Source organism: Xenopus tropicalis, chromosome 1, assembly GCF_000004195.4.
Source record: "Xenopus tropicalis strain Nigerian chromosome 1, UCB_Xtro_10.0, whole genome shotgun sequence".
In the NCBI taxonomy this organism is placed as follows: domain Eukaryota; kingdom Metazoa; phylum Chordata; class Amphibia; order Anura; family Pipidae; genus Xenopus; species Xenopus tropicalis.
In genome coordinates this window covers 156,471,922-156,489,980 of record NC_030677.2, presented here as the reverse complement: position 1 = coordinate 156,489,980, position 18,059 = coordinate 156,471,922, and the positions used below count along the sequence as shown (strand labels likewise).

Here is an 18,059-nt window from a genome sequence, read left to right as displayed (position 1 = left end):
ACCTCAAAATGTTTACAGAATTCCTTTTGTGGAGATAAAATTAATTTTGTGATCCTAAAATATAAATTATAGTTGCAAAAGTATTGTTTTCAGCAAAGCTTCAAGACTTATTTTTCTAGTTTACCGCTGGCACCCATCCCATAGAATAGTGGTATTTCACTTCAAGTCAATTCTCAGTTCGTTCTAATGATTTTAACTTCTTTTCTCTTTGACATATAATATTACAGGACCTGATGAAAAGCTTTAACCAGGACCCCCGAATCTTCTGCCTACTGATATCCACACACAGCCACTCTCTTGGGGTTCCCTATGTAGAAGCGAATACAGCAATATTTTATGACAGTGATTTAAATCCTGTCATGGATTCAAGAGCCCAGGCCTGGTGTGAGCGCATTGGTAGAACAAAAGATGTTCACATTTACAGGTAAAGAAAGTCAGGTTTTTTTTTTTTTTTTTTACTACATATATGGAAACCTTTATCTGGAAACCCATTATCCAGAAAGCTCCGTATTATGGGCCATCTCCCATAGACTCCATTTTAATGAAATAATTCTAATTTTTAGACGGTTTTTCTTTTATCTCTGTAATAATAAATCAGTACCTTGTACTTGATCACAATAAAGATATAATTAACCCTTATTGCAGGCTAAACAATCCTATTCGGTTTATTTAATGATTACATAGTTACATAGTTACATAGTTACATAGGGTTGAAAAAAGACCAGTGTCCATCAAGTTCAACCCATCCAAGTAAACCCAGCACACCTAACCCACACCTACCAATCTATACACTCACATACATAAACTATAAATACAACCACTAGTACTAACTGTAGATATTAGTATCACAATAGCCTTTGATATTCTGATTGATCAAGAACTCATCCAGGCCCCTCTTAAAGGTATTAACAGAATCTGCCATTACCACATCACTAGGAAGGGCATTCCATAACCTCACTGCCCTCACCGTGAAAAACCACCTACGCTGCTTCAAATGGAAGCTCCTTTCCTCTAATCTAAAGGGGTGACCTCTGGTGCGTTGATTGTTTTTATGGGAAAAAAGAACATCCCCCAACTGCCTATAATCCCCTCTAATGTACTTGTACAGAGTAATCATGTCCCCTCGCAAGCGCCTCTTTTCCAGAGAAAACAACCCCAACCTCGACAGTCTCACCTCATAGTTTAAATCTTCCATCCCCTTTACCAGTTTAGTTGCACGTCTCTGCACTCTCTCCAGCTCATTAATATCCTTCTTAAGGACTGGAGCCCAAAACTGCACTGCATACTCAAGGTGAGGCCTTACCAGGGACCTATAAAGGGGCAAAATTATGTTCTCATCCCTTGAGTCAATGCCCTTTTTTATACAAGACAGCACTTTATTTGCTGTAGTAGCCACAGAATGACACTGCCTGGAATTAGACAACTTGTGATCTACAAAAACCCCCAGATCCTTCAATTAGATGATTTATTAGTAGACTTAAAATATTGGGATCCAAATTACAGAAAACCCCATGTCTCAGGCATTCTAGGCAACAGGTCCCATACCTGTACAGGGCAATTTAAATAAATATATATATATATATATATAAATTAAGACATACATACAAAGAAAAGACATAATTGCCAATTGATGTTCACTTTTGCTTGTCCAGGCTAGTAAGTGCAAATTCCATTGAAGAGAAGCTGTTGAAGAATGGTACTAAGGATTTGATCAGAGAGGTTGCTGCTCAGGGAAATGATTTTTCTATGGCTTTTTTAACACAGGTATGTCTTTTTAATTTACAAAATGTAAACAAAACACAAAGCAATGCACATAAATATAATTACATTTATATAAAATGTTAAATCCCTGCTAAAATATCTTTAGCAGTATAACTGATGGAGGAGCAATAGGGCAGAAATTTAAATAGTAGGTGTAATTTGATTCTGGGCTTCACAAATATTGAGTAGTTGGAAGTTCTAAAGATAGGGGTCTGCATAAGAGAGGAACCTGAGCATTGAAAGGGCTGTGTGCATAAAGGAGTGTAGTGAGGAAGTGAGAGACAGTTTCATTATTCCTCAGTATATTTTACAGAGTGGTAGTTATTAGTGATAGTAAGCACTTGGCAAAACATTACTAAAGGGTTTTTAATTTACAACTTATTTTTCTTCACTGAATGATTAATTACAGAACAGAAAATAATCATCTGAATTCTTTCTCCTTGCATGCAGTACACAAAAGTACTGATGCTAAGCTGTGCAATTATACCATATTGGAAATGATAACCAATCAACACTTTTATCAGGTTTGATAAATGCTGATAAGCAAATTGTAATGAATCCATAAATAGACTGAACTGCTGGAAATCGTTTCCAGATTCCCTATTTCAACCAGCCTGTGATGTAACTAGGAGCAAGAGAGGGAAGATTACTCATGTGATACTTGCCAGCTGCAGGTGTTGCTTGAAAAGACAACATTGTAAGCTCAACTCTGTGACATAAAGAGTCCGTTTGTGTAGCTGTTGTACTGGAAGAAGGTTTTCATATCTGGATGAAAACAGCCATGAGCAAGTTTTTATTTTAAAGCCATATAAAATAGACATACATTTTAACAAAGCCTATTACAATGTATTTAAGCTGAACGTGATGAAGACCATGTTATTTTTTAATTAAAACTCACTGCAGACACGAGCAGAGGTTCTATTTCAATCTCAGCTGTCTGCACAAACCATAACTACTGTACATGTTGCAATCTCTTTGTAATCTAGCAGTGTAGCTATCAAACTGAGACACATCAGGTTTTTTCTTAATCAGAGTTTTTACTGTTTTTATTAAGTGAATAAAGTATGTTTTTAAAGACAGTAAGTTTTGTTTTCCATGTTATTTATAAACATGACTTTTCTTGTTTCCTAGCAAACAATTCATGAGTTATTTGAGCTCTATTCACCTCTGGATGACACGGGATTTGGTGAGAAAGCAGAGGAGTTCATAATGCTCTCTCAAGAACCATCTCAAACAGAGACAATAGCTACAAAGTTTGCCAAACCATTTATAGAGGTAAGCAGCAAATACAAATATAAACAATCTGTAGAATTATAAAAAGCTACACTACTTAATTTAAATCTGCTTCCTTATCGTAAGATGCTCTTACTTGATATCACTTTGCCTGGCATTCACAGTAACAGTACCTTACTAATACTGTAAAATATCTAATATTATTTTTGCAATTACATACTTCTTGCTGAAATTTGTCTAAAAAATGTTTCACCCAGCTTAGTGTAAACAGAACAAACTGTATTTCATATATTCTGGGTGGTAATTCAATCTCAGTTTTTGTAATGCATCTGTGTATCTTTTACATTAATTACTTAGTATAGCTTTTAGATTAATAATGACTATGTTTATCCAAAGGCTCTTAAAAGCATAGAGAATGGAGCGGAGCAAGAGGAAGAGTTTTTGAAAGGAGATGCCAAAAAGAACTTTGCAGTAGATAGCTGCTGCCATTCTATAGAAGCATCCGAACTGATGGAATTGGCTGCTGTTGTGGAGCAGGTACAATCATTCCTTCGTTTTAGTTTTAGTGCAGTACTAAAGCTGGTTGAAAAAAGTTCATCTGACAAAATCTCAATCTGCCACTATTCAAAAAGAATATCACTCTCTACATCATGAACACCCCCTTTAAGAATATGGCAATATACTGTGGACAATGTAGTGCAATTCTATATAGAATTTAATCATACATTTGAGTTACTTTGTTTGGTTACTAGTATACATCAACTAGAGGAATTATTGTGTGTTCTTACTCTTTTCTGTGCAGCTTACTCCCATTGAAAAATATGCTTTGAACTATCTTGAGGAATTCTACACATCCAGTGCCAAGGGAAAGGCAGAAATAATAGAGGTTTGGATTTATTATATCTATTGTTATCAATAGACACAGAGTAAATAGTAAAATTAGGTAGTGCTACATATTTCCCTGTATTTCTTGTCTTGTAGCAGTAGTAGGCCTAATTCTTTAATGTATTTTTGTATTTACAGCAGCTAAAATCCACAAAGACAAAGTGGGAGGTCCAGAATTTAAAAGAGACAAAGGATTGGGAAGATGAAATGGTTTTAGAAGAATCAGGGGAAGATCTCCTGACTTATACAAGAGAAGATGCATATAATAAGGTAGACTGATCTATGATTTATAATGTCACATCCATTCTCTGTATCCCGTCAGTACTTTGCGAATTTAATTATATACTGCAGTATTAGGTTTTACTGCTTCTGCATTAAACAACTTTCTCATTTTTCCCTCAGGAGTTTATTTATGACAGTCCAGATGGACAAACTGAAATCATGCCAGTAAGTGCTATCTCTTGGATTGATGTTTGATACAGTACAAGTTCTTAATGCCCTAGTAAAAGTGCAGTGTTTACCCCTAGGTACCATACCTTATATTTATTGCTTGCTACACCTTTTTCTTCACCAATATATCAGTGAAAATATATGGCTTTTACACTTATTAAAGTGTAACCTCACCAGATAATAGCAAGAGCTATGGTTTATTTTGTTATCTTGTTATTCACAGATTTGGACTCCTCCTACCCCTCCTCAAGATGAGAATGATATCTATATTGATTCCGTTATGTGCCTGATGTATGATAGCAACCCTATCCCAGAGTCTAAACTACCCCCAGTCTATGTGAGGAAGGAGCGTAAAAGACACAAAACAGATCCAGGAGGTATGACTTTTGTAACCTGCACTTTTCTTTGTATGCGTAAAGTTATTACTTTGATTCTTATTTTTCTGTATGTGTTTTTTACACATAGCAGTATTCAAATACTATGCACAAATTGTCAAATATTGGTCAATATGTCGGTAAGTTACATTTGGCAAAAGAAGTCAGTTTAACTTAAATTGCAATGTGGGTAACTATTATTGCCATAGCTAAACATAACATTAGATTAAAATTACATTTTACGTTTTCATGTGTGTTTCAGCTGCAGGTCGAAAAAAAAAGCAGAGACATGGAGAATCTGTTGTTCCTCCCCGCTCACTCTTTGATAGAGCCACACCAGGCATGCTGAAGGTCCGAAGGGAGGGCAAAGAACAGAAAAAGAACATCCTTCTGAAGCAGCAAACCCAGTTTGCTAAACCTCTTCCAACACTTGTTAAACCAGCAACAGAATCTGGGCCAGACAACCCAGAGTGGCTGATCAGTGAGGACTGGGCTCTGTTACAGGTGAGGAGATTCTCTGCTACTACTAATAGTAACGTACGGTGATTTCATTTCTCAGACTTTCGTTAAAGCACTGTGTTCAGTTCTAGAATTTATGTGTTGAAGAGGTTATCACCTCATATAATTTAATTCAACTAAACACCTGTTCTAAGATGGCTTAAAACTGATTAGCCTTATAAGAAGTAAAACAAAGTGTTAATGGAATATGACATAACTTTATTCAGAAGAGTAGTTCTTGGTCCAAGCTACATGATTTTATCCAACTTAGATTCAAATACTGTGCATCACAAGTGTTTTTACTTACCTTTTTCAGGGTCTTCCTAGTGCAGACTTAGACACATGTGCAGTTGAAAAAAAATCCCAAAATTATACTCTCCTGCACATGTGCATGTCTAAATCTGCCATGTAAGGTAAAAAAAAAAGATGGCAGTGCTGCAGCAATGGATTACATTTAGTTTTTCCAAAAAGGAGCAGCAGCCTAGAAAAAACTATTGATTGAATGTACGTAACATATTGGCACACTGGCACCCAGTTCATATATTTTTTTTAATGATCCCTCAGTGGGGATGTGTTGCAATAAGTGAGAGTCATATTGTTATTTCATTATTTAAATGCACAGGCTGTGAAGCATCTCTTGGAACTCCCTCTCAACCTTACAGTAGTTTCACCAGCACATACTCCCAACTGGGATCTAGTGAGTGATGTGGTTAACTCCTGCAGCAGGATATACAGATCATCCAAACAATGCCGCAGCCGGTACGAAAACGTCATCATTCCAAGAGAAGAAGGAAAGGTGAGGAACTGTTAACAACAATGAATTATATTCTCAGTTTCTATGCTATCTATGAATATAACATTTATGTAATGTACAACTCATAACCTTGTCCCTTCTTCCGGCAGCTCATGTTTGAAGCCAATCCTAAGAAGAAAACAAAAAGTATTTACAAGGTTTGTCCAATATACATTTGTTTGTTACAGATCTGTAAAATGTCACATATATATTTGAGAAATTGTCTTTAACTCATAAATATGTATAAATATTATACATGTTCCCTCTGCTTTTGCCTATCTGTGTATTATTAAAAAATAGCAGATGTAGCTTAATGTTTCAAACACTTACCTGCATTAACAGGTTTAATTACTGGGACAAGCATATATAAGGTGCCCTACCACTGTCAAGGCAGTGCCCTTGCATCTTCTCCTTATTTCAGAGGGGCAATAGGGCTTATTTTCTTGCTCAGATGCAAGTTCATGAGCACTAAGGGGCACAAAATTAGAACGCTTAGTGCATACAGTACTTGTGTCCATGGCAGTACCTGCACTCTACACCTTGCTTCACTGCCTTTAAGGCAGGCAACATTGCATTTGTGTGAAAAGATCAGCGTTACCTTGTGCCTTTGGGCATATACTGCGGGGCAAAATGCAAAGTGCTATTACTTTATGCTAACAGGTCAGCTTCTAAGTGGCAACTTATGTGCTGGGTACTGAGTATTTGTTTGGAGAAGGAAAGGCTAATAAAGAGTTAATCTCAAGCTGCAGGCATACCTTCAGTTCTCTCAATAGTGCCCTTAAGTCTCCCCATATTTCGCCTGTTCAGATGATCAGAAGCCTCATAGGAAAAAAAACCCACTTAGCTCTGTAATGAAAATTCCCACAATTGCACCAAGACCAAGACCCCTGTACATGCACGGTTTGTAAGACTATGAGAAAGCTTCCTGCTGATTGGCTCAGATCCACATTCCTAAGGTGGGAGGGAGTTCTTAGCATTCTTATGGGAGGGGGGAGCAGGAGAAGGGAGAGAGCTGGCAGACTCTGGCACAGGAAAAAGGAGAAGAAATCTTGTGTTTCTCTTGAGAGAGGTGCAGTGTTTCTGTGCGTGTATTGTACCTATGACCTTTCTGATAAAGCTTACTTAGTTTAAACATAGTGTAAACATTTAAGCAGTTTTCAATATTGCGGTTGGCATTGTGGCAATTAAGGTATAAAGATTTTTTAAAAAATTGTGGATAGGGTTTTGTTCTCCTTTAAAGGGGTAGTTCACCTTTACATTAACTTTTTGCATGACATAGACAATGCTATTCTGAGACAATTTGCAATTCGTTTTCAGTTTTTGTATTTTTTGTTGTGTTTCAATCATTTAGCTTTCTGTTCAGCAGCTCTCCAGTTTGGAATTTTAGCAATTATCTTGTTGCTTGGGTCTTGCTTACCTTAGCAACCATGCAGTTGGTTGAAAGGTAGACTGGAATATGAACAGGAAAGGGTCTGAATATAAACATAGGTAATAAAAAGTAACAATAACAATAAAATTGTACCCCCACAGAGCAATAGTAGTTTGGCTGCTGGGGTCAGTGACCCCCATTTGAAAGCTGCAAAGATGCAGAAGAGGGAGGCAGATATTTAAAAAGATATTTTAAAAATATATGAAATAGCTAATGAAGACCAGTTGGAAAGTTGTTCGGAATAGGACATTCTATAACAGTTTACTTTAAGGATGGTCATTTCGGGAATGTCTGTATTTTTAGTTTATTTTGACATCCATCTTCCCCATTATCCCCTCCCATCAAAAAATGAGTGCCTCTAATCATTACTCTGATCCTATAGTAAATACGGTCTATGTTATATTTGTGTTCTTTTAACATTTATTGTTCATTGCAAAATCTTTTTTAAGACAAAGAACAGCCGTCCCCTTCGCACTAGTCAGATTTATGCCCAGGATGAAGGCGTGACACATACACAACTTTACACCAATCGCTTTGAGTTGATGAAAATGACTGCAGGAAAAAGAAGCCCTCCAATCAAACCACTGTAAGCATTCATTTTAACACTCAAGGAACAGGGGAAAACATTTAAAGATGGCATTTTATGTATCAGTGCCTATGGTTATTGCTCTTATAAATGTGTCTTGAATGCAAAAGTTTACATCCAACTTCTATAGCTCTCTATAAATCTATAAAAATATTATAAATACCTTCTAAGTTTAAGTCTGTATAACTATAGTGTTTTTTCAGATTAGGGATGAACCCTTTCCAGAAAAATCCAAAGCATGCATCTGTCCTTGCAGAAAGGTGAGTGTAGCAGCTGAATAAAATGTACTGGGAACAAGGTTTAAACGATAATAAAACGATTGGGTAAATATTCAGAAAGTGCCCCCTCAAGCACTGGTGCAATTAATTTATTTAAAATTAGCTTTCCATTGAGGAGATCCCTTCATTGGGAACCTTCCCTCCCATAACTATGTATTGTACTGGGCTCTAGATTGACAGAGTAATGTCCAGACCTGTGTTTGCCAGCTACAGTAGATCCCCATTGTATTGGTAGATGTCTATATAGTAGAGATGCTTTTAAAACTATCATAATAAATGGAAATGCTTGACACCTCTGGTACTGCTGCTTACTGGAGCACTTTCTGGTTGAAAAGTTACATTAAGAAAGATATGGTGAAAAGATGTGTTTGCCTCATGTAATCTGTTTTTCTGCAGTGGAATTAATTATGACAAGCCCCTTCCTCCAATCCAAGTGGCATCCCTCCGAGCTGAGCGCATTGCCAAAGAAAAGAAGGTACTTTACTATCAACAACAGTTCTGTTTCATCCTACATCTGTCAGCTGTACAACATTCCCAGGCTGCTCTAAGATGCAATAGACAGTCATTATTTAGTAGGTTGGTGGGGGCTCTGTGGTCCTCTGTGTACTTGAACTGCCAGGGCCTATTTTGAATCCCAATCCAGGCCTAAACATTCCTTTAACCCTGATGCACGCAGTACATCAATAGTAAATCTAAAGCTTTGCTTACTGTAGGGAATTACACTGTTGGATAGAAGGGCACTTCTATCCAACAAAATAAAAAATTAGGTATCACATAAATATGTAGGAGTTTTGATGCCTCATAATTATGAAAGTCTTCATTAGGGAAACAGACAAAATTGCAGGCAATTTATGGAGAAAATGATATACACATATATATACCTTTCTTTAGTAAGAGAAAAGCGCCAAAGTTGGAGGGTTAGGTGTGTTTGGAGTGTACTCAATGTGTGACATACTGATAAATATTGATAAATAAACTGCCTTTCTTATACTGCAATAAGCAAATTGTCTTATCAATGGAAATATTGTTTCCCATAACAGTACCCTGCTTTTGTCTATAGAATTTAAAGTAGTAGTTTTGGTGTGCCAACACGTATCATATTAATTGAACTAAAAGGGTATGTAATGCAGCAGCACAGTGGCATAATGGGAAGCGTTGCTGGTTTTTAGCGCTGGGGTCTTAGGTTCGATTCCGACCACAGAATAGGGTGAGTTATCTAGGTTCCTCCCACAATTTAAAAACATACATAAGTGGCTCCTGATAAAACTGACCATAGAGTGTATGAATGTGATAGGGGCCTTACAATGTTAGGTCTACTGAGACAGGAACCAATGTGAATGATGTATAATCACTGTAAAGCTCTGCAGATTATGCACGTGCTAAGTGAAGAATAATAAGAATAATAACTGTTTTCTGCTGCTGATACTTTTGTATGTAAAAGTGGCATTTGTTTGCACCTTATACACATATTTTGATTAAATACAAATCCTGGAATATATAAATGTAATAATACATGGTTGGTAAACTCTGAGTAAACAAACTCTAAAAGAACACAATATATTTTTAAGTCATCCCACCTCCAAATCATTATACCAAGTGTTTAGTATGGTACATTTGCTTGCTATCTAAAGATAAAGCTTTTCTTGCTCAATGCATTACAGTTGAATGTTTTATTGTTTTGTAGGCGTTAGTAGAGCAGCATCACAGAGCCCAACAACAAACGGGCTCGCAGACTGCACAACAGCCTCAGCAAAACGGACAGCAGGTATCTTCTCCAGTTGTCCAACCTGCCCAAGCACAGCCTCAGCAAGTGGTACCGCAGCAGGTGATTCAGCAGTCACAGCCAGTCGTCCCAACAGCCACATCAGCTGTACCAGCCACAGCAGTTCTGGTGAGTAGAAAACTGTATTGCATTCAGGGTGGATATGTATATAATTCTAATTCTGTGTGGAATAGTATAGGGACATGTCATAGGGTTGTTTTCTCAATGATGAAACAAGCACCTGTTTTTCCTGTCTGCAAACAGTTGCTACTTCTGTGCGAGTGGGTCCCTGATAAAAACAATTCTTTACGAAATGAATATTCATGAGTTATATAAAGGCACATATTATATAAACAGACTGGGTTAATCAGCAGAAGGCAGAATGTCAGTAAAGCTTTGCCCAAGTTAAAGCTAAAATTATTTTTGTTGGTATAGAATTAAGCCTTTATGTTCACTTAAACTCACCTTATTTTGTGCCCATTCAGGCTGGAGCTATTAAAACAGCAGTGACTGGAGCAAGTATACAAGCAGGTAAGGAAGCACAGCCAGTTCTAGAATGAGATTGATGTAAATATTTTCTTGACACTATATGCAAAACAGATATTAAACTTTCATACTAATGATACCTTGATATGTTGTGTAATATTGGGAGTTAACCCCGCACTTACCTTTCTCCCCACCTGCTCTCCTTAAGCCAGGCACAGAGTGCTATTGTGGACACCTCAGTGTGTCACCGAGCCATACACCTTACTTTTGGTTTTTTTTTATATATTTTAATGGTTAATTAAAGGTGAAGTTTTAATTTGGTCCTAGTCTATGAATCGATACAGCTGTGGGTAGTGTAGTGTTTTGATCTTCTTTCTTTCTTTTTTTTATTTTCCTACTTGCATTTATGTTTTTGATCATACATTCATTTTTTGCTAAAGTGTTGGTGCCCCATCTATATTTTTAATTTGGCCTAAAGACAATAGTCTGTTACTGACATTGCCCCCTTATTTCACACCCATGTTAAAAAAAATGGAAATGCAATTATTAGTTAAATGTGAGCAAAATATCATGAAAGTAATACCATAATAATAGCCATAACATAAATGATAGGAGAAAGAAAGAATTCAAAAGAATGCAAATATAGTATCTTGTACCTTACAAGTATTGCTTGTACAAGAGCTACATGAGTGTCCTGTTTAAGACTGATGTATAATCAGAATCAATAAAAAAGATTCTTAACTCTGGTGGCTATGTCCAACATATATGAACCATTGTTCCTGAGGAGGAGCAGCCTCTGACTTAACCTCCGTTGAACCTTTTCTTACAGCTGCTGTCAGTGGGAATGTTATTGTGAACACTGTTGCAGGTGTCCCTTCTGCCACTTTCCAACCTATTAACAAGAGACTGGCATCACCCGTCATACCTGGAACCCTTACGGTAAGTTTTAGCATGTGAATATTTTGTTATAGCAGAATCACTTGTATTCAGATCATAAGATATTTTCAATAATGCCTCCAACTTATTGTTCGTCAGTGAAATGCCAGGTTGGGCCCTTACATAAGAAGATAGATGTTTTTTGTATTATCAGGCATTTTATACACCTGCCACACATATTATTATTATTATTGGAGTGAAATTAAATATTTTCCTTTTTGGGGCGGGGTTTGATATGAGATAATATGCCTGTCTATAGAACTGCTATCAGCAATAGTATGTATTGGATTTATTTTTGTGCAGGTCGCACAGTTCAGGGATTGGGCCATCTTTATTTTCCATACTGCACAATAATTCTATTACTTTATTCACCCTGGGCCAAAGGGGAAGAGAACTAGGTTTTGAATGGGGGTAAGAGGGGTAAGGAGGCTGTCTTGTCAGTTGTCAGTTGACTAAGCAGAATGGGTCTTATGATTTTTGATGGTTGCCCTTGCTATTTCCGTATGTTCTCATTCAGTGGTATCTAGTAATGCATACTTTCAGTGGGGTTGCTAGACACAGTGCAGTTGCAGTATGTCTACCTATCCTATGATTTACATTTATATATGTTTTGACTGCTAATCAGTATGTTATTTTAGAACAAGCACCATTGTGTTTCTCTTCACAGGCTCCTAGTGGATCTCCACAGGTGGTTCATACACAACAGAGGGCTGCAGCAGCCGCAGCTGCTCCTGCAGAGATGGTCACTATTGCAACAAATCAGGGTGTACGAGCCGTGACACCTGTGACAGGAGGTGCTGTAGTTTGCAGCAGCATTACCCCTGCCCAGACCCAGACTAGACCCATAGTGACACAGGTGACAACAGGTAATAATCTAAGGTAGTTCTTTAAATTTACTGTTAAATGCAAAATCAAATGTTCAATTGTAAGGAAACCTTTCCTATCTAAACATGCCTTAAGGTACTCATTCAGTGCATCAGACACTCACTTTATGAGTTTTCTCTCATTCCTTAGCAGTGTCAGACTGGCCCCCCAGGATGCCCGGTGGGCCAAGGTGTCAGTAGGACATCCAGCTCACCCAACCATGTGACCTTGTATGCCCGTATTTGCTGTTCCCTATTTTTGAAAAAAGGGGTAAAATATAGAGAATGATAGATGATAGTGTGGAAAGAGAAGAGACTGAAAGAACAGGAAGTAAGGAAGTTAGGACAAATAGTGTGCACATCTGGCCTGAAATCAGCCAGATCTCGATCAGCAGGCTTGATCTTTCTGTTGGATCGGGGCAGCATTGGCAAATTCGATTTTTTCGTCAGATCAGATCAGGACTGATTTGCCCACCCGTCGGCATACCGGGAGAAGATCTGCTCGCTTGGCAAGTGGATCTTATTGTGTATGGCCAGGTTTTCTGGTGGGCCTCTGGCATCCCACTCTGACACTGTCTCTCTATCTTTTTTTGCACACTCTTAAATCTATCATTTAGCTTTCACTTTTATTTTGTTTTTTTACTATGTTTTTATGTTTTCTTCTTTCCACTTTCAGCCACTACAGCAGGGGTTCAGCTGGCCAGTAAAAGCATCACTCCAGCTCAGCTTCAGATGCTTAGACAACAGCAGGCAGCCCAGGTTCAGGTCCCACAGATCCAGGCTCAAACACAGTCGCCAGGGCAGATAAAAGCTGTTGGAAAAATATCCCAAGTGAGTTGGGCTGCAAACGAACACAAATTAACCAAGAAAAGGGTTTGATGTCTAAAGATAATGATTTTTTTTTACAATGTTATACTGCAGGAACAGCTGCTTAAGCTGCAAAAACAGAAGATGCAGCTCCCTCAGCAAACAACTCAAGCAACAGCTCAGCAGTCCCAGTCAGCTCCAGCAGCACCTGTCCAGGGGCAACAGCAGCCACAGCAGACACAAGCACAGCAGCAAACTCAGCAGCTTGCCGCAGTCAGTGCACCAAGAGCTGGAGCTGTACTAACAGGGGCCACTGTTGCAAACCTGCAAGTGGCTCGTCTGGTAAGTTTTTATGGTACAATTTATATATTTATATTTATGGTATTTATTTATATACCTATGCTGTGAACATAGAGTAGATGTTTCCATTAAAATTGACTGCATTTGAAAATGACACCAGCATTGTGCATTGTGAATCTGTGTGCCTCTGCTAGATACTGAAAGCTAGAGACAGATATTTAGTCAATACATCACAATATTTAGGCTTTGACAGGAGTGAGAGAGCTTTTGGAATTGCTCAAATGTATAAAATATTGATACTGCTTACACTAGATAAAATATTAGAAGAAAATAACAGAAGAATATTAACTTGAACTGTGTGATTTGATCATACTCTGCATTTCTGTGTTCTAAATCTTTCTCTTAGTTTCCTCTATACCAAAAAGCTGTGTATTAATTTAATGCCTTCTGCCAGCTTCAGGCTCAAGGGCAAATACAGGCCCAGCCAGGGCAAACAGCACAGGTCACTCTGGCAAAGCCTCCTGTGGTATCTGCTGTAGTGTCATCTGCTGGAGTCACCACCCTTCCGGTTACAGTAGCTGGAATCAGTGTTGCTATTGGGCAAAATCAAAAAGCTGCAGGTATGGAAACAATCTTTTTGCACATATTATAACTGTTTTGTGGCAATGTGGGATAAATATACATGTGTGTATGACCAAAATGCACACCACACACAAATATCTGTAATGACACTAAGGGGCTGATTTACTAATCCACGAATCCGAATGAGAAAAATTCGGATTGGAAAACGAACATTTTGCGACTTTTTCGTATTTTTTGCGAAAATATGTGCCCCATAGGGTAAGAGTTTCAATAAATGGGGTTATATTGTATATCAGCAAGAGGACAGTATTCATATAACTGCATTTTTTTGTGCGTCTTTACAATAGGTGGGCAGGCAGTGGTCGCTCAGCCTCTGAATGTCCAGCAGCTTCTAAAGCTAAAGCAACAACAGCAAAAAGCTCTACAATCCCAGGCAGCTACAGGACAAGCTGCAGTGCAGCAACCAAAGGTAGCATGACCACATCTCTTCTAATAATGAAGCCACATATTTCAAATTAATATTACGGTTATAAATATAGAATCCAAGTATCGGCACTCACCAATAATTATGATCAAGCGCCGGGTGCACATCAACACTCCATCTTAACCACATAAACGGCACTCACGGCATAAAGTCCATACAAATACTGTATGCTTTATTGAAGTTCCAGATCTACGCGTTTCGATCCACGACGATCCCCTGTGGATCAAAACGTGTAGATCTGGAACTTCAATAAAGCATATTTATATATATATGTATATATATTTCTCTAAAAGTTATGTGCACTCCAGCGTAGATCAATCAGCTTTATTAATAACTTACATCATAGCTCAAACATCAATATTTCGGTCCGGGTCTAGAACCTTGTTCACGATGTCAAACCCCACTCAAAGCTGATTGATCTACGCTGGAGTGCATATAACTTTTGGAGAAATATACAAGGTACAACCCTATGTAGCACCCGCTCATTTTGCTTAAAGGATTAATTAAAGGGAGGGCGGACTTATTGGTGTATTATATATATATATATATATATATATATATATATATACATAAATTGCTGCCTAACTAACCAAATGCAGGTGTTTCCCAGAAAGGGAGTGACACACAAACTAGGGAGTATTCCCAGGGATGCCCTCTGTATGCAGCCCTGCTAGACACAGCATTTAGAGAGAGGTGCAGCTAAGTTTTCTCTTTCCTATGAGCAAAAAGAGCTGCAGCTTAGGGTGCAAGAAACATTCCATGTGCAAAAATATAGGGCATTGACTCATCACTATAAATTAGTTATTTTTCACAGTTCATGTTTACTCTTTTGCAGTTAAATAAAAATGTGTCTTATTTCTAAGAAAGATATAGATTAATTTTATCTGAAATTATATTTTTTTATGCTTATTCATATAAATATGAGCTGCTATAATGGGCAGCCAGTCAGTAAGTGAGACTGCACTAAACCTGCCCCACCAGATGAAGAGCTGCAAATAACATTGGTATACATGGTTGGTGTTTGCCATAAAGCACCAGCACAGCAGTTTTCTTTTACACTTTTCTAAAGATTTTTTTGTTACCAAGTTAAAAAAATAAATACTACAGACACCAAAATGTCATTGTAGGATTTGGTATTAAGTAAAATGACAGACTTGGTAAAAGAAATAAATGATTTTGTGGTATCTAGTGTTGATTTAAATCTCATTAGTGTTTATCTTTATACAGATTACAGCACCGCAAGTAGCCGTACAAACCCAGCAGCAACAGCAGCCACAGCAACAGGGGCAGCAACAGCAGCAGAAAATGACATATACCGCCCAGCCAGCCATTAAAACTCAGTTCCTTGCTGCCCCTATCAACCAGGCCCAAAAGTCACCAGGGGCCCAGCAGGTGCAGGGGCAGATTCAGGTACAGGCATTCATTATGGTTACATGCTGTCAGTAACATAGTTGTTATAGACAGTTACCAAGAGCTTGGCAATCAAAATTGGTCTTGCTCAGGTTCTATTCTGTTCAGCTCAGATCTATATTCCAGTGGACTCTGGAAGGACTCTTTACAGTAGTACTTCACTCTCTTTGTCCAATGCCTTGCCCCTTACCAGCCCGGCATGGTGGTGAGATGTCATGCTTTGGGGAATTGATACAATTTTCTGGCACCTCAAGGTATCACTGTTCTGAGAGATGCTAAAGGAAGGATTGGGTTTTAAAGGAGAAGGAAAGCCATAATCATAAGAAAGGTAAAATAATAATAATTGCTTACCTGAGACCACGGGACAGTGATCCTGTTGAGCGTACTGATGCAGGGTTCTTCTCTATGAGCACCAATTCATAAGCAATTCACAATCTTCTTCCTGTTCTTGGATCTTCTCTGGTGCTGGGTATGTGTTGGCCATAGTGTGAAAGGTAAAAAAAACATAGAGCTACTTAGTAGCAGCTTCTTGTCACAGCTACTAAACATCAGAAAATACCCTGCCGTAGTAGCTCTGTGTGTCTTCACCCTTAAAGTTAGGGTCTTCACTCTGCTGTGGATGTGCACAGGCACAGCAGCCACAGTGGGATCCCTGGCAGAGAGAAGAATATGGCAACATGGTGCGTTTAGCATTATAGCTCGGGCTGTATGGTAAGTGCCTTAAATTACTGGGGGGTTGCTTAACAAATTGGCCTATACCGTTCTATATCCTTTAAACAACAATACCAGTTGCTCTGGATTCTCCTAATACTGATTCCTCTCTTTAATTAAAACATGCTGTTGAATTGTAGTTAAAAATAGAAATGGAAACTTTCATTAAAATGCCTGAAAACAATGTATAATAAACTATATGGGTAAAAGTCTGGGCCAACACCTCATTCCAAAACCAAGAAGATTAATATGAAGTTGCTCCTCTCTTTGCTGCTAAAAAAATCCTACTTTTCTGGAAGGCTTTGCACTAAATATTGGCATATTGTTGTATGGGATTTGTTTCCGTTTATACGGAGGAGGTTTTGTGGTGTTACTGTTTCTTTAAAGGTGGCCATACACGTTCAGATTTTGATCTTCTTTCAACAAACATTCAGATATTGGTCGCATGTTTACATGAAACGATCTAAAACTAACATTCTGACTGAAATTGTAGGATAAAGCCCCAAAAATAACAAATCAGAGAATGTTCTGAACATGAAATAGTTGACAGATTCCAATCCCCCAAGGTTATTGTCAGATACACAATACATGTGCGGATTTTATTGTTATCCGACTGAAATTTTTTAACCTGTCTGAATGACTAAGCGACCGATCGCCATGGCGCAAAAAATTATCGGGACAATAACTTTCAGACCTCACACGGTCCTAAAATTGTATGAAACGGTGTTTTATAGGATTAAATCAGTGTGTGTATGGCCAGCTTTAGAGTTAGAGCCAAACAACAGAAAGTGATAAATACTGCTTTTATCTCCAATTACAATTGCCCTTAGTGCAGTGGTACAGCTACCATGTTTTCTTGCTCTGATTTATTTTACCTTAGGAAAGTGTGTTTCTGATGTGCATTCCCAACGGCACCACAACGTGTATCTACACTGTATTGCTCATACATTCAGTTGTTGTGCATTTTTGGATTTATCCACTCTGTTTATTTTGTATAAGGTTGCAAAGCTTCCTCAGGTGGTTCAGCAGCAGGCAGCAGTGACGCAGGCAGCAGTGGCAAATATCCCGCAGATGGTACCATCTTCCCAACAGGTCAGTTTTTGACTGTGACCTGCATTCTGGATTTTCATTTTCCATAAATACTTTAGAGCTGAGTTGTTACTCTTGCTTCATAACTGTTCATTAGCCTTTGTGGCTGGTGTAAGATGCAGAGTACAGCACTTGACTACTGTATGCAGGGTTAGTGCTGTAAGGGGCAAGTATCTGAGTATCCTACTAAGTCACCTGATTTCCCTAGCACTACTATGTGAATACTTCACTTTCGATGTTAGGCTGTAGTTTATAGCGATGCTTCACCTGTGTAATAGCCCCTCCATTTCTTTCTCTTCCCCCTTGTGTATCTTCTTCCACTTCTATCCTTTATAATTATAC

The 18,059-nt window shown here is 38.1% G+C and overlaps 1 protein-coding gene across 4 annotated transcripts in view; it reads left to right on the top strand.

The window, feature by feature from the left end:
* The window catches only part of ep400 (E1A binding protein p400), a 59,107-nt gene that overhangs the window by 38,159 nt on the left and 2,889 nt on the right, over positions 1-18,059 (top strand). For all 4 annotated transcript variants that reach the window (XM_012969290.3, XM_031892470.1, XM_031892472.1 and 1 more), the window contains 24 exons: positions 228-424; positions 1,653-1,764; positions 2,893-3,036; positions 3,391-3,531; positions 3,797-3,880; positions 4,018-4,149; positions 4,282-4,326; positions 4,553-4,706; positions 4,966-5,207; positions 5,824-5,997; positions 6,105-6,152; positions 7,873-8,009; positions 8,213-8,269; positions 8,684-8,762; positions 9,972-10,178; positions 10,535-10,580; positions 11,365-11,474; positions 12,139-12,337; positions 13,011-13,165; positions 13,256-13,483; positions 13,896-14,061; positions 14,371-14,492; positions 15,735-15,917; positions 17,628-17,720. In XM_012969290.3, the coding sequence (XP_012824744.2) occupies positions 228-424; positions 1,653-1,764; positions 2,893-3,036; positions 3,391-3,531; positions 3,797-3,880; positions 4,018-4,149; positions 4,282-4,326; positions 4,553-4,706; positions 4,966-5,207; positions 5,824-5,997; positions 6,105-6,152; positions 7,873-8,009; positions 8,213-8,269; positions 8,684-8,762; positions 9,972-10,178; positions 10,535-10,580; positions 11,365-11,474; positions 12,139-12,337; positions 13,011-13,165; positions 13,256-13,483; positions 13,896-14,061; positions 14,371-14,492; positions 15,735-15,917; positions 17,628-17,720 (3,255 nt within the window). The remainder of the gene's footprint in view (positions 1-227; positions 425-1,652; positions 1,765-2,892; positions 3,037-3,390; positions 3,532-3,796; positions 3,881-4,017; positions 4,150-4,281; positions 4,327-4,552; positions 4,707-4,965; positions 5,208-5,823; positions 5,998-6,104; positions 6,153-7,872; positions 8,010-8,212; positions 8,270-8,683; positions 8,763-9,971; positions 10,179-10,534; positions 10,581-11,364; positions 11,475-12,138; positions 12,338-13,010; positions 13,166-13,255; positions 13,484-13,895; positions 14,062-14,370; positions 14,493-15,734; positions 15,918-17,627; positions 17,721-18,059) is intronic.